At 40.3% G+C, this 17,206-nt stretch overlaps 1 protein-coding gene across 2 annotated transcripts in view; it reads right to left on the bottom strand.

The window, feature by feature from the left end:
- LOC138952140 (ATP-dependent RNA helicase TDRD9-like) overlaps window positions 1–11,834 on the bottom strand; it is a 92,327-nt gene extending 80,493 nt beyond the window's left edge. The window contains exons 1-3 of one of the 2 annotated variants that reach the window (XM_070323735.1): window positions 11,724–11,834; window positions 1,131–1,339; window positions 346–415 (exon numbers count right to left, since the gene is read on the bottom strand). In XM_070323735.1, coding sequence (XP_070179836.1) covers window positions 346–415; window positions 1,131–1,321 — 261 coding nt within the window. In that variant the 5' untranslated portion in view covers window positions 1,322–1,339; window positions 11,724–11,834. The remainder of the gene's footprint in view (window positions 1–345; window positions 416–1,130; window positions 1,340–11,723) is intronic. The other variant, XM_070323736.1, reaches the window with a different exon arrangement.
- Window positions 11,835–17,206: the final 5,372 nt, after the last annotated feature.

Here is a 17,206-nt window from a genome sequence, read left to right as displayed (position 1 = left end):
ACCTGGATGGATGATAGGTTGTAAAATGAAGGCCTTTTCTGACCTAATTTTTCTTGCTTCTAATTCTACACGGCAGGTTTAATAAATCATTTCTCATTTGTTCACTGTCATTCTTCAAACTTGTTGTGCTACACACCAGTGTAGGACATATACCTTGCCCACGCACCATATTCATAAACCTTGTCTTCTACCTTTGTCATTCATATCATTCTAACCACACGGACAAACCACCACATGGCTTCTTCAGAAAATAATTCTAGCATTCGTTGGTGCTTGCATGACACAAAAACAAGGTATGTAGCATCACGCCTTGAAGTTGGAACTCATTGGCAATGAAAGGCATACCTCAATGTTTTCTTGACTCTGACGAATGTACTCCTGATACTGCGCATGGCCTGCCTGAGAAGAATTTTGTCTGAAAAAGAAAAACATGAAGCCAATAACAGTATGACTATGAGACATTTCACAAGGCCATAGCGACCTGATATAGACATCACAATAATCATACTAAGCTTTCAGGCAACCTAACAGACTGTTAGTGTTTCACACAATATCCTCGATCTTTCAGTGGAATATCAACTTTACAGACCTCCATGAATGTTGTTGCTGTACAAGTTAGCCATTTTGTACAGTATTGGCGTTAACCGGTAATTACCAGTATTTTACCGGTTGAAACGAGAAAATACTGGAACAAAATTGGCTGCCGGCATGACCTACCGGTTGATTTTTGGAACTACCGATGTTTTTTTGCCGGTAAAACAAACAAAAAACAGTACTCTGAGTTGGACTCTTACTGGTTACCGACCAGTCTACCGTTTTTTTCTTGACATGTTTGCACTATAAAAGTTGTGCGTACCGGTTTGAAAAAATACTAGCGCCATCACTGTTTGTATGTTGTACATGTGTACCATTCCCCCCCCCCCCCCTTTTATCAAACACTGTTGAACTTGAAGACAAATGTACATCTTTCTCTCTGCGTCTTTGCATTAAATTTAAAGCCACATTCAATGCAACTCACCAGTCTGCAATAAGAAGCTTGGGAAATAAATTCAAACTTCCTTACTTTACAATTGAATGAAGTTTAAAGTCATCTCTTACATTTACTCAAGTTACTGGCTAGTGTATTTTACCTTTTATAGGACGGGTAGTACTGGTCAAAGTTGGGTTCCTCCGTCACGTGCGCTAGCTTTGTCTTGGGGTCAAGCTGTCGGCCCAGCAACGTGCCCGCTGGCAGACCGTTCAACGAGCTCGACGTTGCCTTCTTTCCGATCTGGAACCAGTCGTCAATCTGGTCCAGAGAAATCTCAGTCGACAGCGCCATCCTGTGTGAGTTTCCTTTCTGAAAAAAAAGTAAATAATTGTTTCACAATATCTACTAGAGGCATTGAACCTAAAATCAGGCCTGGGAATGAGTAAAACTAAAAGTGGTTTGGGCGTACTTACGTGAAAATGTTGCGCTTTAAGCATTTTTAAGGGCACACGGAGGCTCTTTTCTTACACAATTAGAAAAGGACTTCGCCGTATTTACGACGAAAGGTGTATCATTCCCAGTCCTGAAAATAATTCAAGTAAACTGTGAAATATTCAAATAAAGAACTGTTATGTGTGCAGAAAACAAATCGAATAAGTTAATCTTTGGTAAGAATAATGAAATTGAACAACAAAATGAACACAAGGTACAATGACATTCTTTGCAATATATTTTCTGGAATACACAGCTTATGTTTGGAATGTACACCCAGACTCTCAGTCTCACTTCGCACAACTCAAAACAAATCATGGAAGCTAAAAATAGACACCAATCTTAGCAGAAGATCTCTTTCGTTACCCGGACACAGCATGAGCCTGTGTCCAAATTCAAAAAAGTATGCTCAACGATGTTCCACACATTCAAAGCATGAACAGACCAACGATTTTTAAGTATGACTATGAAACACAAAATCTTATCAAATAAAACTACATTTAAACGTTCAGTCTTGCATCAAAGCTGTGTTCTGCATGTCATACGTTACAATGTGTCATACGTTACAGAATGAAAAGCATGGACACAGTTTTTCAACTTATCGAGTCGCTCTCAAATGTGCGTTTGTACTGAGTAACAGTTGGTCAATTCTATTCTTAGCAACAGGCAGGAAACGGATCCGGAGTCAACAGTCCACGAAAATGTCGATTGGTCATAGTCATACGTTACACGTACAAACGGACAAAACAATTGTTGGTGAAAGGCACTTGTTAGTTTTGCTACGATAATGACTAAATTAGGTCCATTGGCATAGTTTTAAAACATTTTTGCAGAATTAATATTTTGTTTCTAATACTGCATTAGTAGAACCGCAGTAAATACATACTGAAGTGAAAGCAGACGTTGTTTTCACATGTCTCGTTTTGGACAAAGTATGTAACGTATGATCAACACATTTTCCGCTGTCTATATATATCTTCACTACCTTCATGGTTTTGCGCATCATATTGTATGAAAATAATACATCCATATCCAATAAACAAGTACATGTGCATTTATTTTGTGTACAAGACTTGCAGTTTTGCGTGCTGTACATTGTTATTCCCCCTCCGCCTCCAGCTGTCTCCTTTTTTGGGCAGCCACTTTTCCCTCATCAGCGCTAAGAATGTCTAAATTATGATCCAAAAATTTACACTTGTTTTTTCCACTTGAAATTACTCTGTGATATGCGTGCTTAAGATCAGCTAGGTCAGGATAGATTATCATTGCATGGCTCTAAAATGAAATCCATTCACTCAAAGTTGGAGGTGGACAGGGGAGCACCTTTTGTGAGAGGCTCAGCTGCACGCTTTTCATAGCCAGACAGACCTCGAAACGGTAGTCTTGAACTTTAGAATTGTAAAGTAAATTCATAGCTCACAATCCAGTGGCATTATTGACTTCTTTTTTATATGAGTCCCTTCAATCAAAACAAAGAATATTTCTTGCTTTTTCCATTACACATGTCGTATGGATAAAGAGCGTTTACTTCCCTTTGGTTATTTAATACAAAATTATTTGACAGACTGATCTCCAACCTCAAGCATAATCTATTATGTGCCAATTTATCAATTAATTTGGTCATTTGATGGACGAAAATATGCACATGTAGTATTGCTGATGGGGTCTATGTCGACCAAAAGAGTGGAATTCCCTGTAGGTGGAGTTCCTGGAGTGGGATTCCCTGTATATAGGGAATACCACAGGATTTAGTTTCTGTAGCGTGTTGCTGATATCGCTGAAAGTCACGTGATGCTTGGCGACATCGGTAGAATTTGATGTTTTTCAATCTTTTTTGATATTTCTTAGAAATTCGAGTATGGTTTGCAAGTTTTATTGAAGAACTCCACCCTGTACAGGGAATCCCACTCCAGGAACTCCACCTACAGGGAATCCCACTCTTTTGGTCGACATAGACCCCATCAGCTGTAGTATTAGTATCAACAGAGCTGCCTCCCTTCCTTAGAACACATGGCTGTGCGGATGATTTCCATCCAAAAGCCATGTAAATGACAAGCATCTGTACAGTTCATTCCATAACTTCAAAGACAAAGGTATCTAATATGACTTGTTATGCTTACTAGAGGGCGGGGTTCTGCAAAATTGGAGGCTTAAATTCCAGTGGATTCTGAGCTATGAATTAACAAAGCTAAAGTTCTTCTTCTTCCGTTTAGCAACCACGCCGGTCATAAATGATCATTATTGTTGCATAGTTCTTTCTTTCTTTGGTGTTTAACGTCGTTTTCAACCACGAAGGTTATATCGCGACGGGGAAAGGGGGCAGATGGGATAGAGCTCAGGGTTCCACACAGGCTCTGAGGTCAAGGATATTCATACCCTTTCACCAAAAAAGTAAAGGGTTTTCATACCCTTTCCTGATTGATCAAAGGGTATGGCATGTTGTCGGCGACTCGGTGTATTGCATTGCTGTTTTACCAGGTTCTTGCATGTGCATGATGTCAATGTGTGCAAATTGCATTGTCAATTTGACTTTGAGAGTGCTTTGAATAAAGGAAATATGTATGACCATTGTGAAATGTCATATGTGTAAATTTTTGTTTGTTTATTTGTTGCTTAACGTCCAGCCGACTACGCAGAGCCATATCAGGACGAGGAAGGGGGGGATGAAGGGGGCCACTTGTCAAGCGATTCCTGTTTACAAATGCACTAACCCATTACTTGTGTCCCAGCAGGCTTTAGTAAAACTAAATTAATACCTACTGGAAGATTACCAGTTTCCAGTATGTTAAACTAGGCTTAACCTATCTACTGCTGGACTTACATCAGAACACTAACAGATTAAACTATACATGAATCGCGAGACAAGCGGCAAGAGAAGAGATTTTTGGAAAAAATACAGGTGAATGAGCAAGAAGGCAGAAAAAAGAAAAGAATTCATGAAGAAAAAGAGAGCATGACAGGAAAGAGGAACCAAAAATCTACCTAACAGCAAACTAGAAAGCTCCTGCGGTTCCAAAAACAGGAGGGGCTTTTAATTTCATAACCGCAGTGCCCCACTGCGGGAATATGTGTAAATTCTTGCTTGTAGCATTACAATAAGTGAATAACACTTACACATTTACAGCAATTACCGGGGTATCAAAACACTAGTCAGAGGCTGAGAGCTTTCACAAAATGAACAAGTAAACTGGCTTGAAATTCTGAACAGTAAACTTTTATTAATAACCCAGAACCCAGCCACCAACTGACAATTATGAGTTCAACAGTGCAGTGCCACACAGTTTTTTTCCCCACAAATTCAGGGTAATGCTATGAAAATTCAGATTATTACTATATTAGATTTAATCAGAGGAGGCCGATAAGAAGAAAAATACAGTGCGCTATATAAATCTCCAATCAATCAATCAAAAAGAAATATTTAGAAAACAAAATTCAGAAACGTCGCAGAAAGAATGGCATTGTTTTCATTGTTGTAATTCATGCGATTTAAAATCTGACATGATGAGAGAAAAGAGAGAGAGAGAGAGAGAGAGAGAGAGAGAGAGAGAGAGAGAGAGAGAGAGAGAGAGAGAGAGAGAGAGAGAGAGAGAGAGAGAGAGAGAATTAGTTACCATGTGTTCGACAAGTTTGGGGAATTTGATATCTGGGATTATTTCATTAATCATGAACTGTACGGTCTCCATCAACACACGTCTTGCTGACACGTTTCCGTCGTCTGCATGGCTTTTGTTTCCGGCAGTCTGACTGGCTAAGGCTTCGTGTATTGTTTGTCTTTTGCCATCACTGTTTGTGAATGTCCCTGTTGATATGCGATGTTGGCCACTCTCGTTATGTCTAACAAGAGCAGATCGTTGAAAATTGCTTGAGCCGTCCCTTCCAAAAATGTTTGAAGCCTCGGTGGCTCGGCAATCTTTGCACAGCATGGCCCCGGTGTCTGGGTCTCTCTTCAGCCATGGAAACTCAATTTTCCACTTCTCCTGAACAGTCAGATCATTTGAACTGGTTTGAGCACTTTCAGCAGGATCAGGTATCGCAAACGTCAAAGTTCGTTGTTTTGGATCAACTGCAGCAGGCTTTCTTGGTCGTGGCATTTTCAAACACAAAGTCAGTGACAAAACTGATCATCTGCAAACTTGCACGCTCGCGGTCTTTGCGGAACCAACAGAACCAAAAATAGCGGAGGGGAAGTAACTCTGGTCACGCTGACAGCGCCAACTTCCTGGAGACATGTCGAGATCGCCGGTGAAGCTTTCCGAAATTAGTCTCCCGCAAACAAAAAACAAGAAGGGCAAAGCCCATACGACTCACATGCTTGACCTTCTGCTTTACACATTTTTCCTACCAAAATACATGTGACCTTGACCCAAGGTCAAGGTCATCCAAGGTCATGCAACACAAAGCTGTTAATTCAAGACATAGGAAGTACAATGGTGCTTATTGGCTCTTTCTACCATGAGATATGGTCACTTTTAGTGGTTCACTACCTTATTTTGGTCACATTTCATAAGGGTCAAAGTGACCTTGACCTTGATCATATGGGACCAAATGTGTCTCATGATGAAAGCATAACATGTGCCCCACATAATTTTTAAGTTTGAAACAGTTATCTTCCATAGTTCAGGGTCAAGGTCACTTCAAAATATGTATTACAATCCAACTTTGAAGAGCTCCTGTGACCTTGACCTTGAAGCAAGGTAAACCAAACTGGTATCAAAAGATGGGGCTTACTTTGCCCTATATATCATATACAGGTGAGGTATTCAATCTCAAAAACTTCAGAGAAAATGGGAAAAATGTGAAAAATAGCTGTTTTTTAGACAACATTTATGGCCCCTGCGACCTTGACCTTGAAGCAAGGTCAAGATGCTATGTATGTTTTTTGGGGCCTTGTCATCATACACCATCTTGCCAAATTTGGTACTGATAGACTGAATAGTGTCCAAGAAATATTCAACGTTAAAGTTTTCCGGACGGCCGGCCGGACGGACGGCCGGACGACTCGGGTGAGTACATAGACTCACTTTTGCTTCGCATGTGAGTCAAAAAGACAAAAAAACCTCGAGCGTCGCATAACCAGTCGTACCGTTTGTAAAACGATCAAAGTCATACCCTTTTGCCTTTCAAGTCGTATGTTATTATACCTCTTGGCAAAATAATTGTTACATACCGACACCCTTTCAAAGAGCGTCTTGTACGTGATTTGGGGGGTCAGAGGGTATAATACCTCCAATTTTACGTGATGTGGAACCCTGGAGCTACTTGTTAATTGTTTCTTGTTCACAAAAGCACTAATCAAAAATTTGCTCCAAGGGCTTTCAACGTAGTACAATATATATATGGCCTTGGCTCAGAAATGGCGTCGAACTCCACTTTCCCCCCACTCGGGTTATTCATGGCCTAATTTCTGTGAACAGAGCCACAGAAGGACAACGGGAAGAGATTTCTTGGATCTAAGACATGTTTACCTTTCCGTTTTCACTTCAAGTCGATAGCCGATGTTGTTCTTTTGGTCGCTGTGACGCAATTTGTGCTAATTATCGGCCGAGTTTTCTCGATTTGTTTGTGACATTTTACAGTGGGTCTAATTGGATTAATTTATTGCGATAGTGTTCGAGGACATAACATAAACAAGAAGAGCAAACGCTCGATCGAGTCACTTTCGCAGTTCTGAATATTATATGAGGCATCAGATGGACAGGAAGAAATTGCTATTCACAACACAATGAGTCACGTTCACATAAAATTTGAGCCCGGTCACTTTTATAGTTTCCGAGAAAAGCCCAACGTTAAGTTGTGTGTTGCCGAACAGAAAAGGCTAGTTATCTCCCTTGTTTTTCTGATAACGTTCGTAAAAGGCTACAGATGTAAATACTTTGATGTAAAGAATAATCCTACAAAGTTTCAATCACATCCGATGAACTTTGTCAAAGATATAAAATGTCTAATTTTTCCTTTGACGCTGACCTGTGACCTTGAAAAGGTCAAAGGTCAACGAAACCATCGTTAAAGTGTAGAGGTCATTGGAGGTCACGACTAAACAAAATATGAGCCCGATCGCTTTGATAGTTTCCGAGAAAAGTCCAACGTTAAGGTGGTGTCTACGGACGGCCGGACGGCCGGCCGGACAGACTAACACTGACCGATTACATAGAGTCACTTTTTCTCAAGTGACTCAAAAATGAAGTTTTCCTGTTCTGCAAAGGCTGATGAAATCATAGAGTATCTTTCGGGCAGAAACGGTCAATGCATCGCCGAGTATTTTCCGGAAACAAACGAAGTGATGTTCATCACGTATTGTCGTAAGGAAACACGCGGATGAATCGTTCACTACAATGAGTTATCAAAAAATACAATCGCCGTTGTTCACTCAAATATTTGATGAGACTAGACCCGAGTATTATTTGCTGGATCAAAATTCATGGTTTGCGTTGTAGTTTGTACAGAAAATGGCTTCATAGGTGAAATGTGTCAATTTGCTGTAAGATGCATCGTGATGAACTACATTTTTGATCGGACTAATATTTTATCGGAAAGGTGTGAGCGGTCACATTCCATTGTTTTAGGCGCGAAATCAATAAAGGGTGAAGTGTCATTGTGAATGAAGTCGTCATGGACGAAGGAAATAGAGAACGTAAAGGTAAATGTTTTGCTGTAATTGTGTTATCTAGCGTGATGAACTGCGTGGCTATGAATAAATGTTTGTAGTTTGTTAATTTGTCACAATGCAACGATGTTTGTTTTTCTGTATTGTTTAGCAAGTACTTGTGCGTAGTTTCCGATCTTGAGACAATTTTCAATTCGATTCCTACATGTGAAAAAAAAAAATGTGTATCGATCTTTTGTAAAGTGATGAACTTACATTTTATAGAAACAATTTAATGACAGACTGGAGAAATAATCATAACTGGCATGATTTCACCAATAATTTGAAAAAAATAAAACCGTCAGCATGTTGTTATTTTGATAGACAAATGCAATGCCTAATGTCGACGTAGTTCATCACTTTTCAGCAAATAAATTACACTGATCTAAAAATTAGCGATTTTTGTTGTTATTTTAGAAATCAGTCATGAAAAAAATGCCTTAATCTAATTGTTTACCACGGATCTTCATATAGTTTTGATAAAATCAAACTTATCTCCTAGAATTACTTAATTGGCGTAGTTCATAACCTTACAGCAAGCATCTATTGCCAAATGTGTGTAAAGTGATGAACAAAGGTAACTTTTTTTTCCTTTGTCATTGATTGGAATTTTTTAAACAGTTACCTTTTACTTGTGTCAAGTTCAAAATCTGTGATGTTCAACTAATTACAAAATGTCTTCAAGTCACATGAGCATGCACAGTTCATCATCTTACATCAGATCTCTGCAATCTGATTTGTGTAAAGTTATGAACAAACACCAAAGTTTTCTCTATCTCACATTATTTTTTTGAACATATCATATTTGGAGTATTTTTAATCTTAAGTCATATATATTCTTCCATTTTCACTTATTTTGCTTATGTTCTGTCACCAAAGTGGTTTGCGGGTCTCATTATGTGTTCATCTTGTGATGTAAGGTGATGAACATTTTTCTTATTGGCGTCACTAAATCTTACTATGCTCGGTTTTTTCCTCCAATGTTCTATATTTTATGTCTGCCACCTAATGTAACTTGTTTAATGACATGTTAAATGAATTATGCAGACAGGACAGTTATTTATGTTCAATTTTTTGACAAGTTTGCTGTAATGTGATGAACATCTCCAGTTTTCATGTGATAACTTTTGAGTGCTTCAAGTTACAAGTTTTTTTTTGCCATTGATGTTACCCTCCTTTGATGTGTGTGTTCTGGATATGTGTATTGTGTTCTAGCTCTGTTCCGTTTGGATATTAATATGTGAAATGTGACCTTGTCACGCTGTAAAGTGATGAACAGAAAAGATGGATGAGTAATTTATGTAATTGTTTCTTGTTCACGAACTTGAATTTTGTCTCGTTGATGATAACATGATAATTTATGTCACTTGACATGATGTTTCAGATGACTTTCTAGATAACGTGCGACCTAAGTTTGATTTTCTAGTTTTTGTACTGAATAGAAACTTGCTGTTCATACAATTCAACATTTCATTGCTTTAAAAGTAAATATTTGCTTGCATTATCACTCTGAAATCTGCTACAGATGCTAATTGGTACATGAATGTGATTCCATGTATATTAACTGATAATTCTGTAAGTTTTTGCTATTTTTAACGGAGGCCCTCACATTGTTGTAAGGTGATGAACTGTCCTGCTGTTTATTTTTGTCGGGAACGTAATTCCAATTACTTTATTTTGAATTTTGAACATATTTATCCTTTTGGCTTCCTTTGTCAATTTACAACTGAAATTTGTAAGCTGTTTATTCAGGTTTCCTTTTAATTGGCATGTTTATCTTGTGACATGATGTAAGTGTGATGAACAGCATGTACGCACATTTTTGTCCACTGTTAACACAATAAATGTCCGATTTCTTCCAGACTTGTTGGGTTGTCTTTGTCATCTTTTTCTCTTTGATGTGCAGTTATAAAAACAACATTTTCTGAAAAACACTTTTTGTCACAGTTTCTAGACACCAATTCTGAGCCAAGGCCATATATATATATGACCTTACTGGGAGAATGCAAGTTTCCAGTACAAAGGACTTAACATTTCTTACATACTGCTTGACTAAAATCTTTACAAAAATTGACTATATTCTATACAAGAAACACTTAACAAGGGTAAAAGGAGAAACAGAATCCGTTAGTCGCCTCTTACGAAGGTCAATGGGTCTATGTCAGACTGGAAAGACGTGACAAGTGGAGTGCCCCAGGGCAGTGTGCTGGGCCCGGTTTTATTTGTTATATATACATTAACGATCTCCCTGAAGTTGTGAGCAGTCTGTGCAGCATGTACGCTGATGATACAAAAGTGTACCGACAAATCAGAACTTGTGAAGATAGCAAGGAACTCCAGAGGGATTTGGACAGTTTGGTCGACTGGGCAGACAAGTGGCAGATGCGCTTTAATGCAGATAAGTGTAAGACATTACAGTTGGGTACAAAAAATCAGAAACTTGTGTATAATATGAGAAAACCTGGCAGCGTGGACAGGGTTGATCTGGAAAGCTCGAGTGCAGAAAAGGACCTTGGAGTCAATGTAGACAGTGAATTGAAATTCTCAAAGCACGTGGAAACACAAGTCAACAAAGCAAACAGAATCCTGGGTCTCATTAGACGGTCTTATGAGCATTTGGACGCAGAAACGCTAAGACAGGTCTTTGTTGCACTTGTACGGCCTCATCTGGAGTTTGCAAATGTGGTGTGGAGTCCCCGACTCGAGAAAGATAAAAATTTGATTGAAAGTGTATTAAGATTAAGAAGAGCCACGAAGTGTATTCCAGGGTTGAAGACCTTGAGTTATGAAGAGCGTTTGAGAGTTTTGAAAGTTCCAAGCATGTGCTATAGGCGTATCCGGGGAGACATGATTGAAGCATACAAATTCGTGCATGGATACTACGATTGCAAGAACCCACTGGAGCTGAATAGCCTTTGTAATACCCGTGGACATCAGTTCAAGCTCAAGAAGAAACAATGCAGAACAGCTCTCCGACAATCTTTCTTCACGAACAGAATCATAGACACGTGAAACTCCTTGGACAAGAATGTGGTAGAAGCGCCGACAATGAACAGTTTCAAAAATCGCTTGGACAATGCACTGAAAGATTATATGTATAGCCCAAATGTCAGTATGCCTCTCACTACACCAGCCAAGAAAAAGTTGATAGAATAGGCCACGGTCAAAAGATCGTGTAGGTTACCTAGCCCAAAGTTAGGCTAGGATAGCAACTGATCAAAAGATCAGACAAAGGCTCAACAGCCTAAGTACCAGTCTGATAACATAACATAACATAACATAACACGACATGCTGGGGAGCATCGGGTAAATTCTTCCCCCTAACCCGCGGGGGTTCAACATTACCACCTCAAAACACCACTTTAAAAGGTGTGTCTGCTCAATACGTATTGATAGTGGGATCGAGCACTGAGAGTGAGGGCAAAGACAGTAGAAGCAGAGACGTTCTACCCTCTTCGGTTAGAGTGTCTGTTTCAGAACAAGGCACGAACCACGGACAGAAGAAAGATCTTGTTTTCGACTGACAAACACAAAACTCTAATATTACGACAGACCTAAAGCTTAAAAAACGAACGAAGCGCTAGCCTTAGTTAAGTAACCTAATTAAATGATACGTACAAATGCCAAACACACTTGTTATGTTGAGTCAATGCAGCCACTTGTCAAACTGAAAGCTCTCAGCGTGCACAACATTCGTCATTCAACATGGCGCTGTTGCGACCCATCTCGTCATCAGCGCTTTTCCGGAAATGACCTGCGCTTTGTTGGAATTCCAACAATGGCCGCCATTGTAGGAATTCCTACTTTGCGCCACGCGATTCTAGAAATGTGCCGCGCGCATAGTGAGAATTCTGCTCTTTCTTAGAATGCGATGTGAAATGATACAAGTCATGGTGGCCAATGATGATCCTTGTGTTTTAAAGTGATCAATGCTTAGTCTTGAAAAAGCAGATGCATTGCCTATAACGCACCAAACCAACCGAATTACAAAAAGCAAAAACACTTTTGATAACTGACTTCGGCGGGCTGTAACAACACAGTTCAACGACCCATCCCACTCGACCAAAACGCACCAATTTTACGTGATTTTTAACGTTTTAGATCTTACATTTTACAACAACAAAAACACAACAAGAGTGTTCCGATATAACCTTTCACTGGTAACTATCGATTGTAATAATTTTTTTACTCAGTCTTAACTGATTATATATTAAACTCACACAGTCTCTCTGGGCTGTAGAGACAGCATTACGTCCCTTTACTGAGTAGGCTCTTGTCACTGCCATGGTAATCTAGGCTCTTGAAACGTAATGTGCAAGTCTGTGCAATATATTGATGTGATTGATTGTTGCAAAATGTTGATTCAAATTAAAGATGATTTCAGCCTGTTGTAACAAACTAACACTCTACTCTGAGAAAAAAAATCATTGTGTTCAAAATAGATCGAGACAGCAGCAACTAGCTAGCTGCATGCGCTGAGTACGTGTCAGTCACTGAGAGAATTGTTACACAGCAGGGGCGGACGAGTGGGGGGGGGCACAGGGGGCACGTGCCCCCCCCCCACCGAAAAAAAAAAAAAAAAAAAAAAAGAAGAAAAAAAAAGGTTTTTCTATGCTGATTCTATGACCATTTCTAAGTTCAAATGGCACCAGATGGCACCATTTTGCTTCTTTGGGCAAAATTTTTTTCCGGGGGGGCATGCCCCCGGACCCCCCTAGCAAATTCGGGCGCTTCGCGCCCATCACATTCACTTTCGATTCAAAGTGCCCCCCCCCCCTTACAAAGCAACTGATCCGCCCCTGCACAGTGTACCCCCACACCCCCAATTCAAGACTTCCCCTGTATAAGACCTTGCTTTTTCATATACCTTATTCATTAGCTGTGAAAAGGGTATACTTTTTTGTGCCAGTCGAAGGGTTGCCATTTCTAGAACGAGGCAGCTCGTTTCCGGAAATGCGGCGCTTTGTTGGAAATCAAATGAGGTTGAAATCGGGAAATCTCAATTATTCCAACTCTGCCCCGGATTCTTACTTTGCGCCCAACAGCGCCGCAAGTGCGCAGAGCCAACTTCCTGTTGGGAGACAGTTTGGAGATATACTTTCATTTTCAATCTTGACATCGTTTTTAAAACCCGGCGGTGACATTGCATACAACTGTTACTTTTATAGAAGGGAACTTGTATAATTTGATAATAACAAAATACAGCAATCAGACGTAATTTCCAGCAAGCGATATAGACGATATAGTTTAATTGTCCAACTCGCTGAGGGGCCAAATCAGAAAGCGTACGTACGGGCGTTGCGGCATCACTGGTTTTACGAGGTTCGGCTCCGGCAGGTTTCAGCGAGGCTTTTGTCGGGCGTAAATCGACCATGATAGCCTAGGCATTTGAATCGGAAGCCTCTTAATGTGTAAATGTTGCTTTGATCCAATGTCGCATCGATTTTGTTATTTTAAGCTTCTTTCAATACGTGTAAAACATGACATTTTTTTATGAATAATTATTCAGTGTAAAACAACGAACTCGCTTGTTTTGCAGCTTGAAAAGCTATCCCTCCCTCCCTCTTTCTCTTTCTCTCTCCCTCTCTCTCTCTCTTTAAGGCTATTGCCCCAAGTGTATGAGTGTGTCCGTCTCTGTCATTTCTGTAGGTGACTCACTATACTGTATTTAGTGCTTCGTGTAAACTTTCCGTGATTTCAATATCCCTTGGAACAAGGTTAACTAGCTCACCCCCCCCGGCCCAACCCGTCTCCCAACCATACCGTCAGATCTTCTTTGAAATTAAAAACAAAACTGACACACTCAGGATTGCTCCATCTCTGAGTAATAAGTTGGCTTAAATAGCTCTCCGGTGCGAAAGATAAGGAAGGTTCACTTCCCTGCGGGCAAACGTTTTGCCATTTTGAACTCAAAGCCATGACGTTCCCTACACAAGGCTTTGATAACGAACGGATAAGGGGCGTAACTCCTTAGTCATATTACAGTTGAAAATTCAAAGCGGGTCGGCTTCACTCAATTTCTTGGCATCAGAGGCTTGACATAAATTAGGAAAACAAATGGTTGGACCCATCATGGACCAACTAAAACGCTGTAGGCCAGGGCAGAATTAATATTTTGATGGTATTCAGTTTCAACGTTCTCAGCGTCACTGCAGGAAGTGGCGTTCTCAGCGTGCAGAAAGTGAGAGTCAAGTCCCAACAATGAAAATCTTTGCATCTTTGAATGAATCGAAACTTCCTGCAGTGACGCTGAGAACGTTGAAAAATACCATCAAAATATTAATTTCTGCCCTACAGCGTTTTAGTTGGTCCATGTTGTCAAGCCTCTGATGCCAAGAAATCATGAGTGAAGCCGACCCGCTTTGAACTTTTTCAACTGTAATATGACTAAGGAGTTACGCCCCTTATCCGTTCGTTATCAAAGCCTTGTGTAGGGAACGGAGTCATGGCTTTGAGTTCAAAATGACGTTTTGCTCTCACAAGCGCTGGTGTTCTCTGGCTTGTGTTAAAAAAATTGTTTTTAAAACCTCGATCGCCTTTCCTTTGTGCACGGGCCATGCTTGACATGCTTGGGTACTTTGAACGAACTTTAGGATTATTCTCGCGGCTATCATTGCTGCAGCACACTGTTCACATTGAAAATTCACAATTTTCAAGGCGAAGTGTCCACATTGAAACCAGCGCAACCTCTCACAGAGCTATCCGGACATGCCAGCATCATCTCTGCGGAAGATCTCGCAAGGCCACGCAAGTTCGCAGATGTATCGCGCGATTTGGCGGCGCAGGCCGATCATAAGGGCAAGTCGCCTATTGGTAACCTTAATTTCACTGTTACCAGTCAACTCCGGCCGGAACTTGTTAAATGACCGCTTCATTGTACGTGACATTAATTGTTCATCTTTGCAAGTATTTTGATACAATATCGCCCGCCGTTTGAACCAAATAACTCGAAAACGGAAACGTTGATATCTGAACTTCTTACCCAAACAAGGCTCACAGTTATTTGTGTACAGACGTACGGAAATAATTTAATAAAACAAGTCGCGTGAACCGATATAAAAACATTTAGTCATAATTATTGTCAAGATCAACACCACAAATCAGTCATCGCCGAGACTACATTCAGGTAGTCTCGGCTAACCATACCGAAGACTGAGACGGCTCACGCTCACGGCATACCGCGACGCACGCTTCCGTAGTACTTACTGGACCTATTTTATTTCATTCTGAGCACATGTTTAGAGTAAACATGACATATCTATATATTTTTGAATTCAGGAGAAAATGAAGAATACAATGCAATCATTTTTAATCTGTTTCTGAAAATTCGATTTAAATGACAACTTTAATAAACAAATTAATAAACTATTTTTTAAGCTTTCAAGCTGAAATGCAATCCCATAGTCCGGACTTTGTCGAAGATTGCTTCACCAAAATTTCAATGAATTTGGTTGAAAAATGAGGGTGTAACAGTGCGGCCTCAACTTTCACAAAAAGCCGGATATGACGTCATCAAAGACATCTATCCAAAATTTGAAAAAACCGTCTGGGGATATCATTGAAGATTGGTCCGAGTTTTTTTTCAGAATCACTTTATACACACACACACATACACATGACACACACACACACACACACACACACACACACACAGACGGTGCACCTTATTGTCGCGCTATGTCAAAACTTGACCAAATGTAAAAAGAAGAAACTGAGAAGAAAACAAGTCGCGTAAGGCGAAATAACAACATTTAGTCAAGCTGTCGAACTCACAGAATGAAATTGAACGCATGTATTTTTTTTCACCAAGACCGCATACTCGTAGTTTTGTCAGTCCACCGCTCGTGGCAAAGGAAGTGAAATCGACAAGCCAGAATAGTGCAGTAATGGTCGCGCTAAGCAGGATAACACGTTTTATACAATTTACTCGACAGTTTTCCGGCCGGAAAAGCATTCCCATACTTGCAAAGTAAGTATAACCATAGACCATTATTTGGTCTATGGTATAACAGAAGGTTATGCCCGCAGGCATGTTTATCAACCTTCAAGTTTCCCGCACAGTGCAACTAACTGCACGATGGCTGAATTCTGCTATCACAATAGTAGGCTTACAATACAGGGAAGCACAAAATCAATCTTCTTTCACGTGGGACATGGTCCATTTCAAAAAATGTTTGCCTGCAGACATTTAGAGTAAATATATCGTACTGTTTTATTCGTTTGTGTGCAAAGCAAGTTAGCTTGATTGGGTGTGTTCTACAGCTCTTGACGTGGTCCTTTTGAATGTTCTTGTAGTTCTTATTTCGGTGTGCAGTTTTTCATCGTTGACAGGCAGGTTAGATGTGTCAATGTTTTAATGTATTTATTTCACTGGGCAATAAACTGTTGTCATGGTAATTGTTATTATTTGAATGGTATAGACCGGTTACAAACTGATTATCTGGGTCAATTCAGGTGTACTTAAAACACCTTTCGCGTGCACAGAAGCTAAACCTAGTGATCTGTTTCACAACTAGTCTCAGTTGAATCACTTCCAATGAAATTTGATTTTCTCAAAATTATTCATCTTATTCTAAAGGACTGAGTATATCGCATAAATGAATAAAGTACACCATGAGTTACATTAGACTCAGGCTTGGTTATAAATTGCCTCATTACGACTTTTTGATTAAGTAGATGTTAAGCGAAGCCATAAATCACACCAGATTACGCAGAAAGAGAGCGAAAAGAGAGACAGGGGGAGGGAGGGCCAAAGAGCTAGGGAGACAGAGAGGGGGAAAGAGAGAGAGCTAGGGAGAGAGAAAGAGAGAGGGAGGGAGAGAGAGAGAGAGAGGGAGGGAGAGAGAGAGAGAGAGAGGGAGGGAGAGAGAAAGAGAGACAGGGGGAGGGAGGGCCAAAGAGCTAGGGAGACAGAGAGGGGGAAAGAGAGAGAGCTAGGGAGATAGAGAGAGAGAGAGGGAGAGAGAGAGAGAGGGGGGAGAGAGAAAGAGAGACAGGGGGAGGGAGGGCCAAAGAGCTAGGGAGACAGAGAGGGGGAAAGAGAGAGAGAGCTAGGGAGAGAGAGAGAGAGAGAGGGGGGAGAGAGAAAGAGAGGGAGAGAG

The sequence above is a fragment of the Littorina saxatilis genome, linkage group LG17 (genome assembly GCF_037325665.1).
Source record: "Littorina saxatilis isolate snail1 linkage group LG17, US_GU_Lsax_2.0, whole genome shotgun sequence".
Lineage (NCBI taxonomy): Eukaryota > Metazoa > Mollusca > Gastropoda > Littorinimorpha > Littorinidae > Littorina > Littorina saxatilis.
The sequence above is the reverse complement of the archived record's forward strand: the minus strand, read 5'-3'. Positions and strand labels throughout refer to the sequence as shown.